At 28.1% G+C, this 18,592-nt stretch overlaps 1 protein-coding gene across 3 annotated transcripts in view; it reads left to right on the top strand.

Annotated features, from left to right (window-relative positions):
- Positions 1 to 12,497, top strand: part of fok (fledgling of Klp38B) — a 111,284-nt gene extending 98,787 nt beyond the window's left edge. The window contains exons 2-3 of one of the 3 annotated variants that reach the window (XR_012755045.1): positions 3,991 to 4,327; positions 6,343 to 12,497. Coding sequence is in view for 1 of the 3 variants with exons in the window: in XM_075355301.1 (XP_075211416.1) it covers positions 3,991 to 4,262 (272 nt within the window). In the remaining 2 variants the exon portion in view is untranslated. Of the gene's footprint in view, positions 1 to 3,990 lie in introns of all 3 variants that reach the window. The other 2 variants (XR_012755046.1, XM_075355301.1) reach the window with 2 other exon arrangements.
- The last annotated feature ends 6,095 nt before the right edge of the window (positions 12,498 to 18,592 follow it).

Raw genomic sequence — 18,592 nt, forward strand, 5'->3', positions numbered from 1 at the left:
ATAGTCTGTAAAAAAAAATTATTTTATCAGTTTTATTAATATTATTGTTATTATTATTATTATTATTAACATCATGTTGTTGATTAGATTTTATTGTTCGTGCAAACTACTACGAAAAGATCTCGTTTTAATTCTTCTCCCTTCCAACTAAGGTCTTACATTTAAAATGTCATAAATAAGCTGCTTTCAAAATATGTGGCTGATAATTTATTTAATTGTGGGTAATTTTTATTGTAAATTACAGTTTACATAGGTACTTTATCGATTTGTATAAATATAGAAAATAAAAGTTTTATTTGAATATAACGCAAAATAAACTTTTTCATTATATTTTTGTATTTCACCACTAAATTGAAGACGGAAATAACCCGTTATTTATTTTGCTCAAAAACACAAAACACAGTTTTGTGTTTTTGAGCAACAAGTGAAAATACAACGGCTGATCGATTTTACTTAAACTTGCTGGATGAACTTATTGTAACATTAATAGAATCTTAATTCTCTTTCTTTAGTTAAAATACTGACGGGACCCATCTTAAAATATTGACGGTTTCACGGGAAGCGGTCTTTGTGATTGCGTGAGTTCCGGTTGATATTCTAGCTCTTGAGAGACAGGAGCTGTATATTGCTAGGAAGTTGGGTGAGTTGACTTCCGAAAACATTCGGGAAATGAAGCAACATAGTTATGATATATGGCAGGTTAGATGGGATGACACTATTGATGGGTGATATACGCACGATCTCTTCCCAGACATTAGAAGCTTGCGGGACGCCTCATGGGTTTCCCCTAACAGGTACGTAACTCAGTTTCTTATCGGTCACCGGACCTTCAGGGGTAGACTGGGTTCGGCCTGGTGGATTCGGGTCTGTGTGCGCAGTGTGGGGTGCAGGACGATGTCTTCCATGTATTGTATGCGTGCACCAAATTCGATCTGGAGCACACCTCAGTAATTTTTCGACTGGATACCGTCGGAGGAACGCTTGACATCAGTTGAAACTGGAAGGACCGAGCTGAATGGTCAATGGTTGCAAAATTTCTGCATTATTTGGCTAGGGAACGGATTGCGGAGGGAATCTAGGATACTGCTTGGTATTGTTCCTGCGTATTTTATTTTGTTACGATTTCTTGTTAGTGTTTGATCTTGTTTGGTTATTTTGTTATTAGTTTTATTTTCGTGTTTTTCCGCGTTTGTGTCGAATGTGAACTCACTTTACTTTTCTGGTAGGTAGGTGATTCAGTTCCCATCAGTTCCTTCGACGACTGTAATTTTCAGTCTTACTTGAGACTAGAGATGTTTTGTTATTTTTAGTAATACTCGTAGTTAGATCGATGGGAATGTCGCTTGTGGCATACCATCGGTGGCATCCTGAGCCAAGGCGTCTGAGAGATGTCATATACCGAGGTTCAAAAGATGACCTCCGGTAAAGTCCATCAGGGAAAGGTACAGAGGGGATGGTTTGGAGGGTGTCTTCCCCTAGAGGATCATCTCCAGTTTTTTTTACAAAATTTTATGCTATAAAATTATTTTATAATAACTATTGTAGGTAATATTTCTTAACGGATTTCTAAAGAAATCGCTACTGCACCCGGTCAAATTTACATACGTATTATTTATATACGTATAAGATTTTTCTAACCCTCTACCGGACGCAATACTTAACCAATTTTGACGAAACTAGGTAGGGTGATGTAACCCTATTGGGAATAGAACCCTATTGATTTTCAAGCAAATCTGTTCACGGAAATCAGAGTTAGAGGTAAAAAACTGGGTTTTTGGGTACGTTTTCAAGATTAACTAAAACTGAAAATCCCCTCTTCTGACGCACTTACTGTGCGACAGATCTTTTTTAAATTTTTAATACAGGTTTCAGCCTAAATGCAATTTTTCACAATTTATTCGTGCAAGAGGCGTTTTGAAGACTTTTTCAAGAGTAGAAATTAGGAGAATCTAAATTAACGTTTATACAAACATTTTTGGAACTTCAAACGAAGCATTTTTCTCTCTACGAGAATCTTTTTTTGTTTAATTTACTTCTCGTAATATATACTATTACGATAATGAACATTTTAATTGAAATATAAAATAAAATGAAACTCTAGATTAAAAAATCTGATGTGGACATCATATGACTTCCTTGTACGACTATTAAATTACATATACACATTTTTTTCTGCACTTCATTTAAACTTATTTCATTTGAAAGTGAGATATGGCCCCCAATTCTTTAATAAAGTGGACAGTTACACAATTGCATTGTGGTGGACACCACATTACATCACATATTTTGTGGTGTCCGTATCAGCATTTCATGTTAGTTTTATATATTAATTTTGTCGCTCAAGTAGTTGTGGTGTAAGTGAGAACGTGTAGGATCCGTAACTATGCACACATCGGTTCGATTCTGACTTCATATACATATATTTTTTTAACTTTTTTTTTAATATAAATATATTGATTTATTAATAATTATTAATCTGTAAAAATGTTTGAATTAAAATGAAAAATACATAAAATTTTATTTTACTAATAATTTCTGATTTATTTCATTTTTTTTTATTGTTATTATTGAATTATTATTTATTGTAAAAGTTGTTTAACAATCTGAGGTTAATAATTATCAATAAATCAATGTATTTAAATAAAAAAAAAGATAAAAAAAATATATGTGTATGAAGTCGGATTTGAACCGATGTGCCTTCCTCTTGTAAGATCCAAATATTTTATTAATTAAAATTTTATTTGGCTATAACTCTGGAACCAATAAAAATAAGTACCACTTGGGATATACCGTTGAAAAGCTCTCAATGAGGGCTTATTACTGGAGTTAAGAAAAAGTCTAAAATCAAAAAAAATGGATTTTGGGTTTTTTTAACACTTTTGGTCCAGTCGATAGCAATATACATCGTACGGCTACTCGTTTTTGATTTGTGCGAGATACATAAGTACGTACAGACGTCACGTCGAAACTAGTCAAAATGGATATTTCCGTGGAAATCTGAAAACCGAAATTTTTCGCGATCACAATACTTCCTTTACCTCGTACAAGGAAGTAAAAAATTATTACAATTTTTTTTTACTATCAGAGGATGCTTTTGAATAAAAAAATTCAGCTAGTAGAATTTTAAGTAATTTTCACGGTTAAATTTTTAAAAATTTAAAGTTTTGAAATTTGCAGCTTTGTTGCATTACGGCGACAAATTTTTCATAATCTATTATTACTACAGTTTGAATTTTAAGAAATATGTCATAGTTGAGGGTTAAAGCAAACATAAATTTAGACAAGTATTGTAATAACAATTTTTTTTTTGTTATAAACAAAAGCCTTCCCAATAACAGATAGAAATGCTGATATCCTAATGACTTGGAATAATACTAATTAATGGAAATAAATATAACTCATTTTGAGAATCTTGTTTTTGATAATGATCGATCCTCACTTCTCCCATATATTAAAGAATTGGCTGAATTAGCTGATGTTTCTCTGCATTATTGTCTATTACCCTCAGGGAATGTCACTCGTGGCATTCACATCGATGGCATCCTGGCTGAGGTCCACTGGAATATGTCAAAAGCATTGATTTTGAAAATGACCTTCAGTAAAGTCCATAAGGACTTGTAATAGAGGGGGTGGTGGAGGGTGTCTTCCTCTATGGGGGTCAGGATGTCATGTGCAAGCTATGGATATCAGTACCAATCAGATTAACTGCATCCAAGGTTTGGTGAAGATGATAACTCTACCTAAGGACCTGTCTGTGATTATACCAAAAGCCTGATTTGTGCTGAAGTACTTATTTAGTAAAACTGGCCATTATAAATCTTCCCCTGATACCTATTGTACAATATGGTATAATAGGACTGTTAGACAGACCAGTTAAGAGGTTATGCTAGTGTACCACAGAATTGATACTGAATTATTTTAATAAAAGTTTATTGAATTAATAATTGTTTACAAATTTTAAAACGTTAATAATTTTTTTTTAATGTGCAGACAAACGTAAGAAGACCTCCAGTTGGATTGTGCAGACTGATAATGGATCAGGAAGCAGCAGATCAACTAAGACCCATCACAAGACCTCAGGTGAAGCTTGTAAAATTTGCAAAGAACAGCAGAGAAGATCATTAAGAGTATATATAAGAAGCAAATCAATTGAAGAACCAGACTCACGTTGCATTGTTGAAGAGAATGAAGAGGAAGAAGAAAATGGAGAAGAAGAAGTTCACAGACATGGAACTGAAACCGTGCCAAATAAAAACATATAAAGTTATTTTTGATAAAGATTACACCACATGGTCGATGAACTATTTAGTGATCATGAAGAAAAAATGTAAGACTAATAAACTACTTCTATTAATCATTTTTTGTTGATTTAATAATTTTTATTTTTTATTAATACGATAGCTTCGTCCTTTACTGGGTTATCGAAGTGATAACCCAAAATTCAAATTGACTTGAAGAGGATATTAGAAATGTTACTGAATACATGACCAAATTATTACATATATTTTTTTTATAGACCATAATGAGTGTTAACTCATTAAATTTATCTGTTTTATAATGTTAAATTAATTTTTGTATAATGTAACTTATTATTGTTGTAAATACAGCTTTTTTTTTAATTTTAATGGTATTGCGATCCATAAATTATAAATAAAATTGTTTATATAATGTTTTGTGTTTCCTATTTATAGAAACTGACAAATAAATATAATTTAAAAAAGTAATCAGAATAACACATTACTAATATTGCATTTCAATAAAGTTTATCTTCCTATTAAGACATATAATTCTGTTAAATTACAGAATAATGACATTAATTTATGAAATTACTGATAGCAAAATAATTATATTATTTTATATTTTTAGTTATCTGTCTTTGTCAAATACTATGTAAGAATTTAAAAAAAAAATTTTCAAGCTAAATAGAATGTGCAATGGCCTTCCCAAAAAACAGCAATATTTTTCATTAAAATTAGTTTATATTTATTCAAGTTATTGTTGAATATAAAAACATATTTAATGACAATTAGTGAAGTTGAAACATGCTAAATAGTTAAATTATCAAAAATGAAGCTTATGTTGTATCAGTTAAACACATTTACATTCATGAATGTACTGGGTGAAAGGAAACGTTTACTGCCCTGTATCTGTTAGTCTATTATAAAGTTTAGTGCTCCTAAACTTTATGTAACTGATTATGTAGTCAGCATCTATGTTATTTTAACTAGATTTTAGGCTAATAATAACATATATTTTATGTGTTACAATAGGAATAGTTAAGTAATCATGTGATATCATTACATTGTCTTATTTCCTGAAAATATTGGGTCCATTGGTTAGTATGATCATCACTCAGTTATAATCACAACTACTCTGTAATACTCTAGATCCCTTGATAAAACTGTTTAAATGTAACTAGATATTTATGAGGTAAACAAACAATTTGCCATCATCATTCATATGTCAGCACCAATTAAATGCTCTACTACAGATGAATTGTACATGTGACAGTTGTAATGTACAACAAATTTTTAAAAAAGAATTAAATTTAATGGTGGACAGATAGAATTTTTTAAGTATGACATAAAATAAACTAACAGTAGTCAAACTGAGACCTAAACAATACCAGCAGTCAAACTACAATTGAATTTAGTTTGTTTTGAAATAATATGTAACCTCAAACAAAAAAGGTTGATTCCAAGCTTAGCTCACCTACAATGAGTATTCATTTTCTTTTGACAGAGAAAATTAAAAATAGTTGATTGTGCCAAGAGTCCACAGTTAAGGAATGTTATTAGTATTTTAACCTTTTGCCTGGTTGATGCGCTAATAATGTTTCTCAAATATATGATTTTTAGCAGAGAGAATCTACTAGAATGCTTCTTTTTTGGATACTGTAACTTTACAATGTATTCTAGGCTCGTGTGGCAACTGAATAAATTTTAACCTAAATTTTGGACATAAAACAATTCACAAAAATTAAAATATAAAAAAGATTCCTAATTTTGACTGAATACTTAAAATCATTTTTCTGTATTCAAATCATTTTTCTGTTACAGTATTGCATTCATTTGCATCACTTAACTATCATTTAAAACATTTAAAGGAAAAGTGTTAAAATTGATTTATAATAATTGACAACAAAGTTGTAATAGTTAAGAATTAAAATTAATGAAAGATGAATTGCTATGTTTCAATATTATTCAACATAAAATAAAAAAATTCTAAAAGTATTTTTGCTAACTTGTAGTCTACTAAGTCGCTGAAGTGTGGTGATAATATATTCAAACTGAATCATAGTTTGTAACATATTGAAACTAACATGACTTTCTTCTGTTCTAGGTCTATCACTTTTGCTCTTTCACAAAGTATCCTCACCATCAATTAAAACATTGAAATTTAACAATTTTTTTAATTATTTAGAATTTCATTCATTGTTTTTACAATTTATTCATGATTAAAAGATTGGTTTCAAAAGATTATGAACAAATCAAGAATTGGTTTCTTGATTTACCTGAAGGACTTGTTTAATGCATATTTTTAATCATTCAAAATATTAGTTCATTTAAAATGTTTTTAGTTTGCTTTTAAGCAGACAGTTAATACATTTTTGAAATCGATGTATAATGCTGGTAACATCTCCCAGAACTAATTCATTTTTAGTTGCCAGTGTTATTTTAATAACTTTGATCGGTGAACTACTGACTGTTCTATGTATTGTGTACTGATTATAGGAGCAAGTTGACATTTTAGGATGTACCAAAAAATGTTGAAAAAAATTATTCTGGACATAATAGAAATTAAAAAGTAATAAATGAATGAAGTAGTAAATGAATATCCAATAGAAAATATTTCAAAATAAGGCTTGATGAGCTACTATGGCGACTAGTAAAGCAGTAAAAACTGGACTTTATTTTACGATAAAGCTGTATTAACTTTTTTTAAAATTAAAAAATTTACAATGTTAATTACACTAAATGTAATCATGTTTATAATACAATAACCACCTTTAAAATTATGTATGTAAATATTAAAAAAACATTTTGATATATCTTAATTTAGTTTTTTTTTCAATGTGCAGTTAATTGTATTATATTAAAACCAAATAAGTTTTACAAATTTTTTTTAGCTCTGGAAGTGAGAAAAATCTATTGCATTGTCTTCTTAGAGGGAAAAATGTTGATGTCCAAGCTCTCATTTATGTGTCATTATCAGAAATGAATTAACCACATGTAAATCAATTGATAATACATACACACCTATGAGGTTTACTGTAATGAGGTATAATATTGTGTTTTACCATCTGTGATTTTTACCTTTTTATTATTTTATGTATAAGTATAGTAACATTATACAATAAATTACTTATTTATATAATAGATAAATTTAGTTACAATTGTGCATAAAAATAAAAAAAATAAATAAAATTAAAAAAAAAAAAATTAAGGTTATTTATATACTTTGGGGAATTTTTGTAAAAATATGCTTATTTTACATGTTGGTTTATTATTTTTTTTTAGGATTAATCTTCTGTTATTGTAATTTTAAGACTGCTAGTTATAAAAGGTTGTGGGAATACTTTGATTTGGTTGTAATCAATTGCAATAATTGAAATTTAATTATCTTTTATGATAAATTGGTTTTAATTGATAGTCTATAGAACTTTATAATTAATTATTGTTTCGTAATTAATTAATTAATATTTAAGGTAATTAACTTTAGATTAATAGTTCAAAGCATTTCTTGTACACATATATTTGTATATCATATAAAATATGTTTTCTTTAATAACTATTATTTATATATTACTAATTAGTATTAAATTTGTAGCTCTAAGTATTTCATGTATACAAACATAATTACGTTTCATGTATCTTTGTATAAGTAGTATTTTTATTAAAAATATTTGTAATCTGTTTGTGAGTCATCTGCCTTGTGACTTTTACACAAATATTTTTCACTTTTGTACTAATAAAATATTTTTAAATATTTTTTTCTGATTATTAAATCTAATATTAAAATTAATTTATTTTATTATATGCTTCACTGTGAATTAAATACAATTTTTCTTCTTCCTTTCATAAATCCAGGTTTCAGATACAAACCAGAATTTTATCAGTTTCCAAATCTTAAGAAGATCTCTCTGATGTCTTCATTCTTTACTCTAAACTTTCCATTTTTTCTGAGAATGCCTCTTAGAAATTTCACTTCTCATGTTATTGCTTTATTTTTTTCTGCCTGATTCATGATACTTCCTACTGACTCATGTCGGTAGTATGTTTCCTGCAGAATTTTTTTTTTATACAATCTATGTTTATTTATTTATTTCCTCCATTTGTTACTTTTCTATCTAAGTATTTGTATATCCTCTCTATCTGTATGCCTCTCCTTGGATATTTATATTGCCTCTTTTCATATTAACTCTCTCCATACTGGCTTTTGATTCCCAACTTCCTATTGACTTATACCACATATCAAGCTGATCTTTAATCTTTTTGTGGATCTCACCCAACACAGAAATGAACAAAAGAATTTTTGAATTTATCACTACATATGTCACATACCTAGGGTTATCGGGTTATTTATCTGAAACCAGACAATTTAAACAAATCAGTGAGCTTGTTACTGTCCAATAGAGGTCTCTAATTGGTATTTATTTCAACTGGACCATTCACATGCCAAATAATTTTGGGAAAGGCAATGGTTTTGCAACCTGTCTCTCAACCTTTTAAAATAGAGGAAAGGGAAGTATAATCTGAAAACAATGCAAAAATTGAATTAGATTAAATGATGTACTACACTTCATTTACACTCATACATATCATCCTCATTCATTCTCTGAAGAATTATCTAAACGGTAGTTACCGGAGGCTAAACAGGAAAAAGAAAAAAGATTAAATGATGTTATTAATTATGTTTTTACTGCATTCACTAAATAAAAACAATTTTTATGTTGTTAAAAAATCATCATAAATAATCTGCTGTTCTGTGATGCTGGAGGATCCAAGTTCAGATCCAGTCATTATTATGTGGTTTTAAACTGAATTTTAATTTCTGCATTACCTAAACATGAGATTATCAAAATTTAATTAATGGTGCTATCTACCGAACAGTTAGCCTAAATCAGAAGATTGACTGCTACATTTAACTGAGCTTATAGCCCAGTAGTGAGGCAGTTTAATAAAAGAATAATAATAAATAAATTTAAAAAAAGAGAAAACCTTGTTAAGTTGATGTTATAGATATATTATCATATGATCTCATTCAGAAGTATGTTTTTTCTGACAGATTTGAAGCTTTCAAATCTGTTAGAGAAATATTTGACAGATTTGAAGCTATTTAAAGATGTTATGGCATATGGATATTAGAAAATGTTCATAAGTACATGAACACAATACATAAGAATCAACATAAAGATATGAGGGAAAGTGTGTTTTGTGTGAGTCTATACATGTGCATATATCTTGATTACAGTAAGTTAGAAAACTGCAAATTGTAAATGATAATTTGTATCCAATATCCCTTCTGTAAGATAAAAATCATTCCATTTACATCTGGAGCTGATGCAAAAAAATGCTCTGTTTGATTATTAGATGCTTGAACTCACTGAAAGATATTAGCTTGACACATTCCATTATTATTAGACTATACATATAGTATTAAATGCTAGTAGTAGTACCTATCAGATTGCATACCCACAGAAAAATATTCTTATTCATAAAAATTAATTACCATTTACTTATGGATTAGTGTGTTTATATTTTTTTTCTTTGGTAAGCACTTAATGGTAATGGTAACACATCAACTAAAGAGAAAGGACTTTGTTATGCTTTCGTTACCATTTTTAATAAATTGCTGAACCATTTGAAATATTTCCACCAATTTACTTAATATACAATTAAAATATTTCCTTTTGTGGGATTATTATTATTCTGTTGATGAATTTTAAATAATACTAACAAACAAAAGAGAATTCACTTTATCTATATCCTGTTCCAATGTATACATAAATATGTGCTCAAAATAAATTTCAACTGTGGCTTCTGAATTATGAATTATTTTAAGTAATTTTTTTATATTTACTAATTTACCTTAACATTATTTCATGTGTTTATATTTAAATAATTAATATAAACTTTAAACACATCTATTTTTTATCTTGTAATTTGTTTTTATATTTATAATCTGAGATTGATGTAATCTATATCAGGATAAAGATTTATTTAGTTTTATAAAAATTAGTTTATTTGTTTACAATGTGGTGAATACAGAACAGCCTCAATAATTGTAATGAAAGAAATAATTTTCGTTACTTATATATACACGCTTATGAGGAAAAAAGGAACGAACCAGAGATATCTCTCTAAAGCTGCATAGTTTCTGATTTTAATATTCATTTGATCAAACTAGCCTGTGTGTACCAGTGATCATAAATCAATTAAATTTATTTAAGTTAAAAAAGATGTCTTTAGCTTCTATATTTATGTTTACAGACAGCTTCTTTGTTGAAAAATCTCTGAATTTCAATTTTAATCTTTACCTTTAGAATATCTCTATAATTTGGTATAAAACTAATGATGATTCAAAATTTTCTGTAAGTCTCATTAGCATAGTGTTATCATTATGGTTTGAATAATCAAGAAATTTATTTTCTAACACTGAAAAGGTGATTAAAATTTTTCATCATTGTTTCTTTAACAGAGAAAATAATTATCCACTAATATTTTCGATGTAGTTAGGTTACTGTATTTTCCAAGTTTTGATTTCCATCTCTCCTTGTTAGGAATTATGCTTGATTTGTGGTAGAAATAAAATTAAATCGGAATGTAAGATTAATTAGTAGTTTTGAATTATGTACAGTAGATGATATTTTAACGATCTTTGGTATACGATTTATGGGTAGAGAATTTTTTGATTATGTGATTCATAGATTTTTTAATTCTCTGCCAAGTTGAAATACCAAGTGTCAGATTCAAATGCCATGTGTTTTTTTCTTTTTATAACCTATTGTTTCACATTTGAAAGATTTATTGCTTTGTTATCTTTATCAATCAGCCTTTCTTAAGGCTGTGACAAATAAAAGCATCTGAGGTACAAGAGGCACCAGTCAGAGTTCCATTTTGAAAATAGTGGTGTTCATTATAAAACAAGTCTTTTGTGGTGAACAGAATGAAGATTTCACTTGTAGGGATAAATGTAACTTTCACTTCAGTGTGTTTGGAATGTTGATATGCATATATGGTTTACTGAAACAGATCGAAAGTCACTTCAGTCACTCCTTACTTTTAGTAATTACCATATCACATTGTTTAGAGTGATTTGTAACTCGTGTTTTGTCACTACAACCAGCATGGTTAAGGCACATAATGCAATAAAAACACTTATTTGAAAAAGTATAAAAATCTTTATTGGAAATATTCAAGTTAAATTAAATTTGCTTTGATTATGGAATGCAAATACCAACTATTCCAATTGTTGGAAACTACTTTTGATAAAATAAATTCAAACACAAAAATAAAAAAAATCATAATCAATATGCTTGTTACAGAGAAAAAGTTAACCATTTAATTTTCTATTGCGGATGAAATTTTAATAAAATATTTTAAACAATGAAGAATAAATCACACAAGTCTCATGAATAAATAAGAATTAATTTTAGCCTCTAATTTTAAAAAAATCCCTTTATTTGATTTACAGAAAGATAGGTAAACTGAATCTCTATAATTTAATTTATAGAGTCTACCGATTCTAATTAGAGTTGTTCAACTACAATCTGAAATATACTGATTAATGGATTCAAAGTAAAATGGTTAACTACATCACTTATAAATTGATGGTTCTGCAACATCTGAAAGCTATCAGGGAGTAAAATTCTGGAAGTTGAAAAATATTTAAATAAGTTAAAATGTAAACACAAGACTGCATATTGCTGGCAGTCTTAATAGCTAATGATCTTAGCAATCTAGACATTAAAAAATAATTTATATATATCTTTAAAATAATTCATACAGTACAACATACATCATATAATCTGATTAGATTAGATATCACAAAAATACAATTGTTGACAAATATTTTCATCTTTCTCTTAATGAGAGAGAGAGAGTGAGAGAGAGAGAGAGAGAGAGGTATTAGATACAAAAAGCCAGCTATGAGGTATTCATTCCACTGTTGCTTAATGTAATTAAAATATTTGAGTGATTTTTTTATGTCTTTATTTCAACATTTGCACTCCCTTATGTCTGTTGTTTCATTTTTTTTGTATGGCATGATACCTTAAATTTTTACTGATGTAAAGTCATGATTATTATTTATTGTATAATTTTATTTATTATTGTTTTTAATGTGTTTTTTAATAGAATATAACAAATGGTAATAGTATCACATTTTTTATTAATATTTAAACGAGATTATGTAGATAAGTTTTCTCTTTGTAAATATTGTATGTTGTTTGTATATAAATTTAATTTTATACAAATAAATTTTTTATTATTGTACTTAAGATTTTTAAAACTTTTTTACTTCATTTATCTCATTATTATCTCAGTATAGTGTTTAACTGGTTATAAGCCAAAAAGTAAGTATAATATTAATGCGTAATAATTACATCAGTTTATTTTGCATTTATAAAATAATTGTACTTGTACCTAATAGTTCAGCATTGAATATGTCTGATTGATGTAAAAGCAGAGATGTTTTTATTTTATGTTCATGCAGTATGAAGATAAAATAGAAGTAATATGCTGTGAAGCAAACCATTATTATATGGATTTTCACTCTGACTTAAGTAACTTCTTCAGAAATATGGAAATCATGTAATAGGTCTGTTAGACTAATAAAAATAAAATGTCGTACAGAAATGATTTTGAAAAACAAATTAGAAAAACTATCTAAATTTATTGAGATTGCTTGAGGAAGATTTTTTTTTGATAGTGTAGTGCAGATTCTCCATCACTGATGTTTTAGATAGTGCTGTTGTTTAATGAAATCCTTGGGTAGGCTGCTAACTGTATCAGGACATGGCTACAGCCTTTTCCAGGTAAAATACCTGAAAATTGTACAGGTTGTACAAAAAAGAATATTGGTGTTTTAAAGCTAAAAGCTATTCAATATCTAGTTTATAATTAATTTTTCTCTTCCACTGTTCAATGTGTGCACCTGTTGTCACATGGCACACATCCAACCAATAGGAGAGTTCATTCCATTCTTTAAGCAGCATGTTTGGAGTAATGAAAGCGACAGCTGCTTCAATTTTATGCCTCAAATAGATCAGTAATTAGCAGAGGCCCACACACAAGATCCTTTAAAAAATTCCAAAGGAAAATATCATATGGGGGGGGGGGAGTCAGATCGGGTTACCTTGGAGGCCACTACAAATAAGCTTTGTCATTGGGTCCATGCTGACTGGTTCAGCAGTTCGGGAAAACATCATTCAACTAATCCCATACAAAGTTATGCCTGTGAGGCAGCACATCATTTTGTGGCCAAATAAAATTCTCTGTTCTATCTTGCAGTTGAGGAAATTCCCCTTTACACAGCATATCCATATAAGAAACTTTTATTACACTTTCTTCAGTAAAAAAGAACAGATTAAACTTGCTGTCAGTATACTGCACAAAAAACATTTAATTTTGGTGAGTCCTTTTTGCATTGTAAGAGTTCATAGGGATTTTTTGACTCCCAGATATGGACATTATGTGTATTAAGTTTAGCACTAAGATGAGATGTTGACTCATCACTAAACACAATATGATCAACTCATCTTGCTGCAACATTTCAATTGCAGAGTTGGCGCTTATAGTGTAGTTGGTAGGCTTCAAAATTTGTAACAGCTGCAGAAAATATGGATCCATGTGTAAGCGTTTCCTTCAAACATTCCACACTGTCATTTCAGACATTGCTAGTTTGAGCATGGCTTTTCTATTAGATTTTTACGACTACACAGGTAAGACTCCTTGACCTGTTCAACATTTTCTTTAGCACCCTTGACCAAGGGTGTCTAAAGACATTTCCCTTAACACAGACATCCATCATTTTAAACTGATTATGGCATTGATGAATGTTATTGTCACTTGGAGCATCAATATTAAACTTTCTACAGATAGCATGTCAAACTGTAATTACAGATTCACATTTAACAAACTTATACACATCTAATTGTAGATTTTTTTTTGTAAGCACAGTTTCTATTTTTATTTCAGTAACATTTATCATAGTTCTTTATTTATATTAATATACCATTTTATATAGATGTAATATATAAACATTTTTATTTAAAAGAAAGTGTGATGACAAATTTATTAACTATTGAATGTTTCTTATCTAATAAATGGCTTTCTGTTCAGGTGTTGCTATCTTTGTTAGTGGCGCTGTTAAGCAGAAAGATAGGGAATTAATTTACAGTCATTAATTAAAAGTAAAAGTAAAATTAATTACTCTTTGAGTCTATCCTTAAATCAACACTGTACTCCTTATCCAAGATATGTTACAACAAATTAAAGCCCTGATATTCTTTTTTATACACCAGGTATAATGAGTAAATCTTTATTCAAGTAATGATCAAATTTATCCATGTAATGTAGGTTGCTCATAAAATATTATATGTTCATATGAAGTTGCATAAACAATGATTAGTATTATATTTAATTTGAAGGGCATACATTATAAAAATTTTAGTAGAAAATACTCAAAAACTGTTAATAAAAAATATAAATTTTTAACTAGATGCACTCTTCAATTCTAAACAATCAAATCAGTGTAAACAGGGGGAAACAGTGTAAAAAATAAATTAAAAAAAAAAACAATTTACCTGCCTTTCATTATTTAAAAATTCAGGTAAAAACCAACTTTTGAGTACAAAAAACTGAACAAGTCAAAGCAGAAAATCAGTCTAAACAACTAATTTCTAATTTGAACTGGCCTGTATGCATTAATTCATTACTTATATATAGAGTAGTATAAAATAAAATCTATTTCAAGATTGAAAGAGATGGCATAAACTTTCAGTACTGTAAAAATAATTTTAAAATTTTATTTAATTTAAACTTTTTATAAGTTTATGCTATCTCTATCTTGCTTCAGTTAAATTTTTTTTTTGACCTTCCTGAAATAAGCAACACAAAGTAAGTGGCAATAAGCAAGTTTAATAGCTGATATTGTTTTTAAACTAACTTTCCTGTTTCAACTTTGACTGTTTAAAATGACATTACATCCTTTAGTAATTTGATATTGTTTTTTGCTCACTGTTTATTATTATTTTTTTTTACAAATTATTTTTTCTTACAAATTCAAGTACAAATACTCTGTGTATTGTTTCTTACATATTAACTACTTATTTTTTATTAAACTTCCTTTATGTTCTATTTTTACTTCCTTGTAAATACAAGGAAGTATTGTAATCGTGAAAAATTTTGGTTTTCAGATTTTCATGGAATATCCATTTTGACCATCCTTGAATCCATTTCGACTAGTTTCAGCGTGACGTCTGTATCTCACATAAATCAGAAATGATTAGCCAGTGAATCATGAAATTTTGGATTTAGGATTGTTGTATTTTACATCTAGTTGTGGACCTTCCCTTTCGATTGCAATCGACTGAACCAAAAGTGTCCAGAAAAGACAAAAATCCAATTTTTTTGGATTTTGGACTTTTTCTTAACTGCAATAATAAGCCCTCATTGAGAGCTTTTCAAAGATATATCGTAAGTGGTACTTATTTTCATTGATTTCACAGTTATAAATAACTGTGATAATAAAATTTTAATTAATGACATATTTGGATCTTGTAAGGGAAAGGCACATACAGCGAGAATCTGACTTCATTTCCTTTTTTTATAACTTTTTTTAAATTTAAATATATTGATTTATTAATAATTATTAACCCGTGATTGTAAAAAAGTTTTAAAATAAATAATAATTCAATACTAACAAAAAAAAAAATATGAAAAAAAGATAAAAAGATATGCAACAAAAAATATATATAATTTAATAGGCGTATATGGAAGTCATGTGGTGTCCACATCAGATTTTTTTTTTAAGGTTTGTTTTTATATGTACATTAATTCCCTCGTATAAAACTGTGATGATAGTCCAACTTGTAATAGTAATAATTAATACACATCTAGTTATAGATTTTTTTTTTGCAAGCACAGTTTCTATTTTTATTTCAGTAACATTTATGATAGTTCTTTATTTATATTAATATACCATTTTATATAGATGTAATATATAAATTTTTTATTTCAAAAAAAGTGTGGTGACAAATTTATTAACTATTGAATGTTTCTTATTTAATAAATGGGATTGCATCAGTTTTATCAATTGATATATAATTATTTATTTTAATTGGGAAAAAATATCTGAAATTCTTTTTGCTGTTATTGTGATGTTTATTCTATTGATAATGTAAGTACATTTAATTTGTTTAAAAATTCATAATTTTGAAGTTCAATTAAAAAGTAGTAGTTTTATAATTGTAAGTTGAAACCAACACTATAATAATATGATTCAGCAAATATTATAATTATCAGTTACACTAACTACACAAGTGGAGTGCTAGTAGAAATTGACTGAAAAAAAATATATTAAAAATACTGAAATATATATAGACTGTATCACAAAGTTATCCCGGGACTTTTATAACCTATTCTACTCTTGAAAATAACAGAAAATACCATATATACATATGTTTTAAAATACTTCCGTTTACAAGTTACAGCTAATGAAAGATTTCACTCTGATTTCAACTATCCTGGTGAAATGAGGTTGTACTGAAATTTTTAGGACATTAATTACAGGGAAGAATTAGTGATTTCTTATGGTTTTTGACCTGAAAAATTGAATAAAATATGCCCTAGAACCATATCTGCAGTAGTTTTTTTTTTAGAAATCTGGGGTGAAAACCAATAAATTGATGTCAGAAATCCCTATTTTCTATGTTTGGTATATGATAAGTTTGTTAAATAGGTAATAAATGCATAAAACTTTTAAACCAGGCTTGTAGAGAAAATTTAGTTCTGAAGAAAATGGTGAAAGATAAGATAAATAAAATTAGAAATAAATAAAAAGTAAAGTTAGACAAATTTGAATTTTATTTAGAAAGGTACATTAGACCAAAGTTTTGACCAGTTTGTAATAAATATGTTGGAAATGAGTCTATCATTTTCAGCACATTTCTTGGCACACTTCTGTTGCTCTTTGTAGTTATTCAGAGCTGTCCTTAAATTGCTCAGCCGCATCCATAATGCGGACAATTAATTCCTCATGAAATTTTTGCATTTTTGTTTTATATACAATATTTTTCATCCATCTCCAGACACAAAAATCTAAAGCTGTTAGATCAGGCAACATTGGTGGCCAGGAATGTGGACATCCAAGACCAATCCATTTCTCAGGGAATCGATGATTTAAGTGTGTGGAAATGGGACTAGAGAAGTGGGGAGGGAAATGATTTTCCTTTGTGAATAAAGAAAAAAAAACACTAATTGTTTTGTAAATGATTTAAAAGTATTAAAAATGTTAAAAAGTATATTTGATGTTGGACACTGGAAAAAGATTAAATGTGTCTTAAGTTAGTGTTGTTTTATTTAAATGTAATGGCAATAAGGAAAGTTAATAATTTTGACTGAAAAACATACTTATGATATCTACAGTTACACTGTTAGTGACAAAATTTTAACGAGTTAATAAGATTACATACACTGGAATCAATATAGATTCAGGATTGACTTATAAGAATATCAAAATGATGATTAATAACTCAAATAAACTATTAAAATTTCTTATTAACAATTCTCCATGTATTCCAGCACTGAAACAACTATTAGATTATTTGATTCTTTGTTAGAAGTAAACTAGAATATGTTTCATTGTTTAGAATCCTCATCAAAAGGCTTATGTTGATAATTTTAACTATATTTAAAACTTTTTCTACAGTTGTGTTATAATTAAGTGATACATATCTGTTAGGATACATATATGTACCTGTAAAGCAACTTGTCCTGACTGACTGACTGATTCATCAACGCCCAGCATAAACTACTGAAGAGAAATTGTTTATACATATTCTTACAGTGTAAGTGCACTCTAAGAAACGATTTTTTGAAATTCCAAGTTTAAAAAGTTAAAATGGTGTAACAATGAAATTTACTATTTTTTTAAATTTCTTGGTAACAAATGAATTTATCAATTCAATTTTTGGTGTGTGTAATCTTCACATGATTATCTAAAAAGTTCTAAGTTTTTTGAAAATCCGAGTTTAAAGAGTTAAAATGGATTTTGAATTTTATTTAAAACCCAGCTATTCTTTTAAATCTCTTGGTAACAAATGAAGATGTAATATCAACTAAATTTTTGGTGTGAGCAATTTTCATGTAAATTTCTAAAAACCAATTTCTAGATTTTTTGAAATTCAACCTTGAATGGGATAAAGAAAGGTAAAAAAAAAAAATTGAAAATGATTGCAATTTTCCCCATTTCTGACTATACTAAATGAGATATTCACTAGATTGATGGTTGCAAAAATGCTTCAGATAAATATCTAAAAATCATTTTTTGGTTTTTTGAATTTCAATTTTTTAATGGGTACGATGGG

Source organism: Lycorma delicatula, chromosome 2, assembly GCF_047948215.1.
Source record: "Lycorma delicatula isolate Av1 chromosome 2, ASM4794821v1, whole genome shotgun sequence".
Taxonomy (NCBI): domain Eukaryota; kingdom Metazoa; phylum Arthropoda; class Insecta; order Hemiptera; family Fulgoridae; genus Lycorma; species Lycorma delicatula.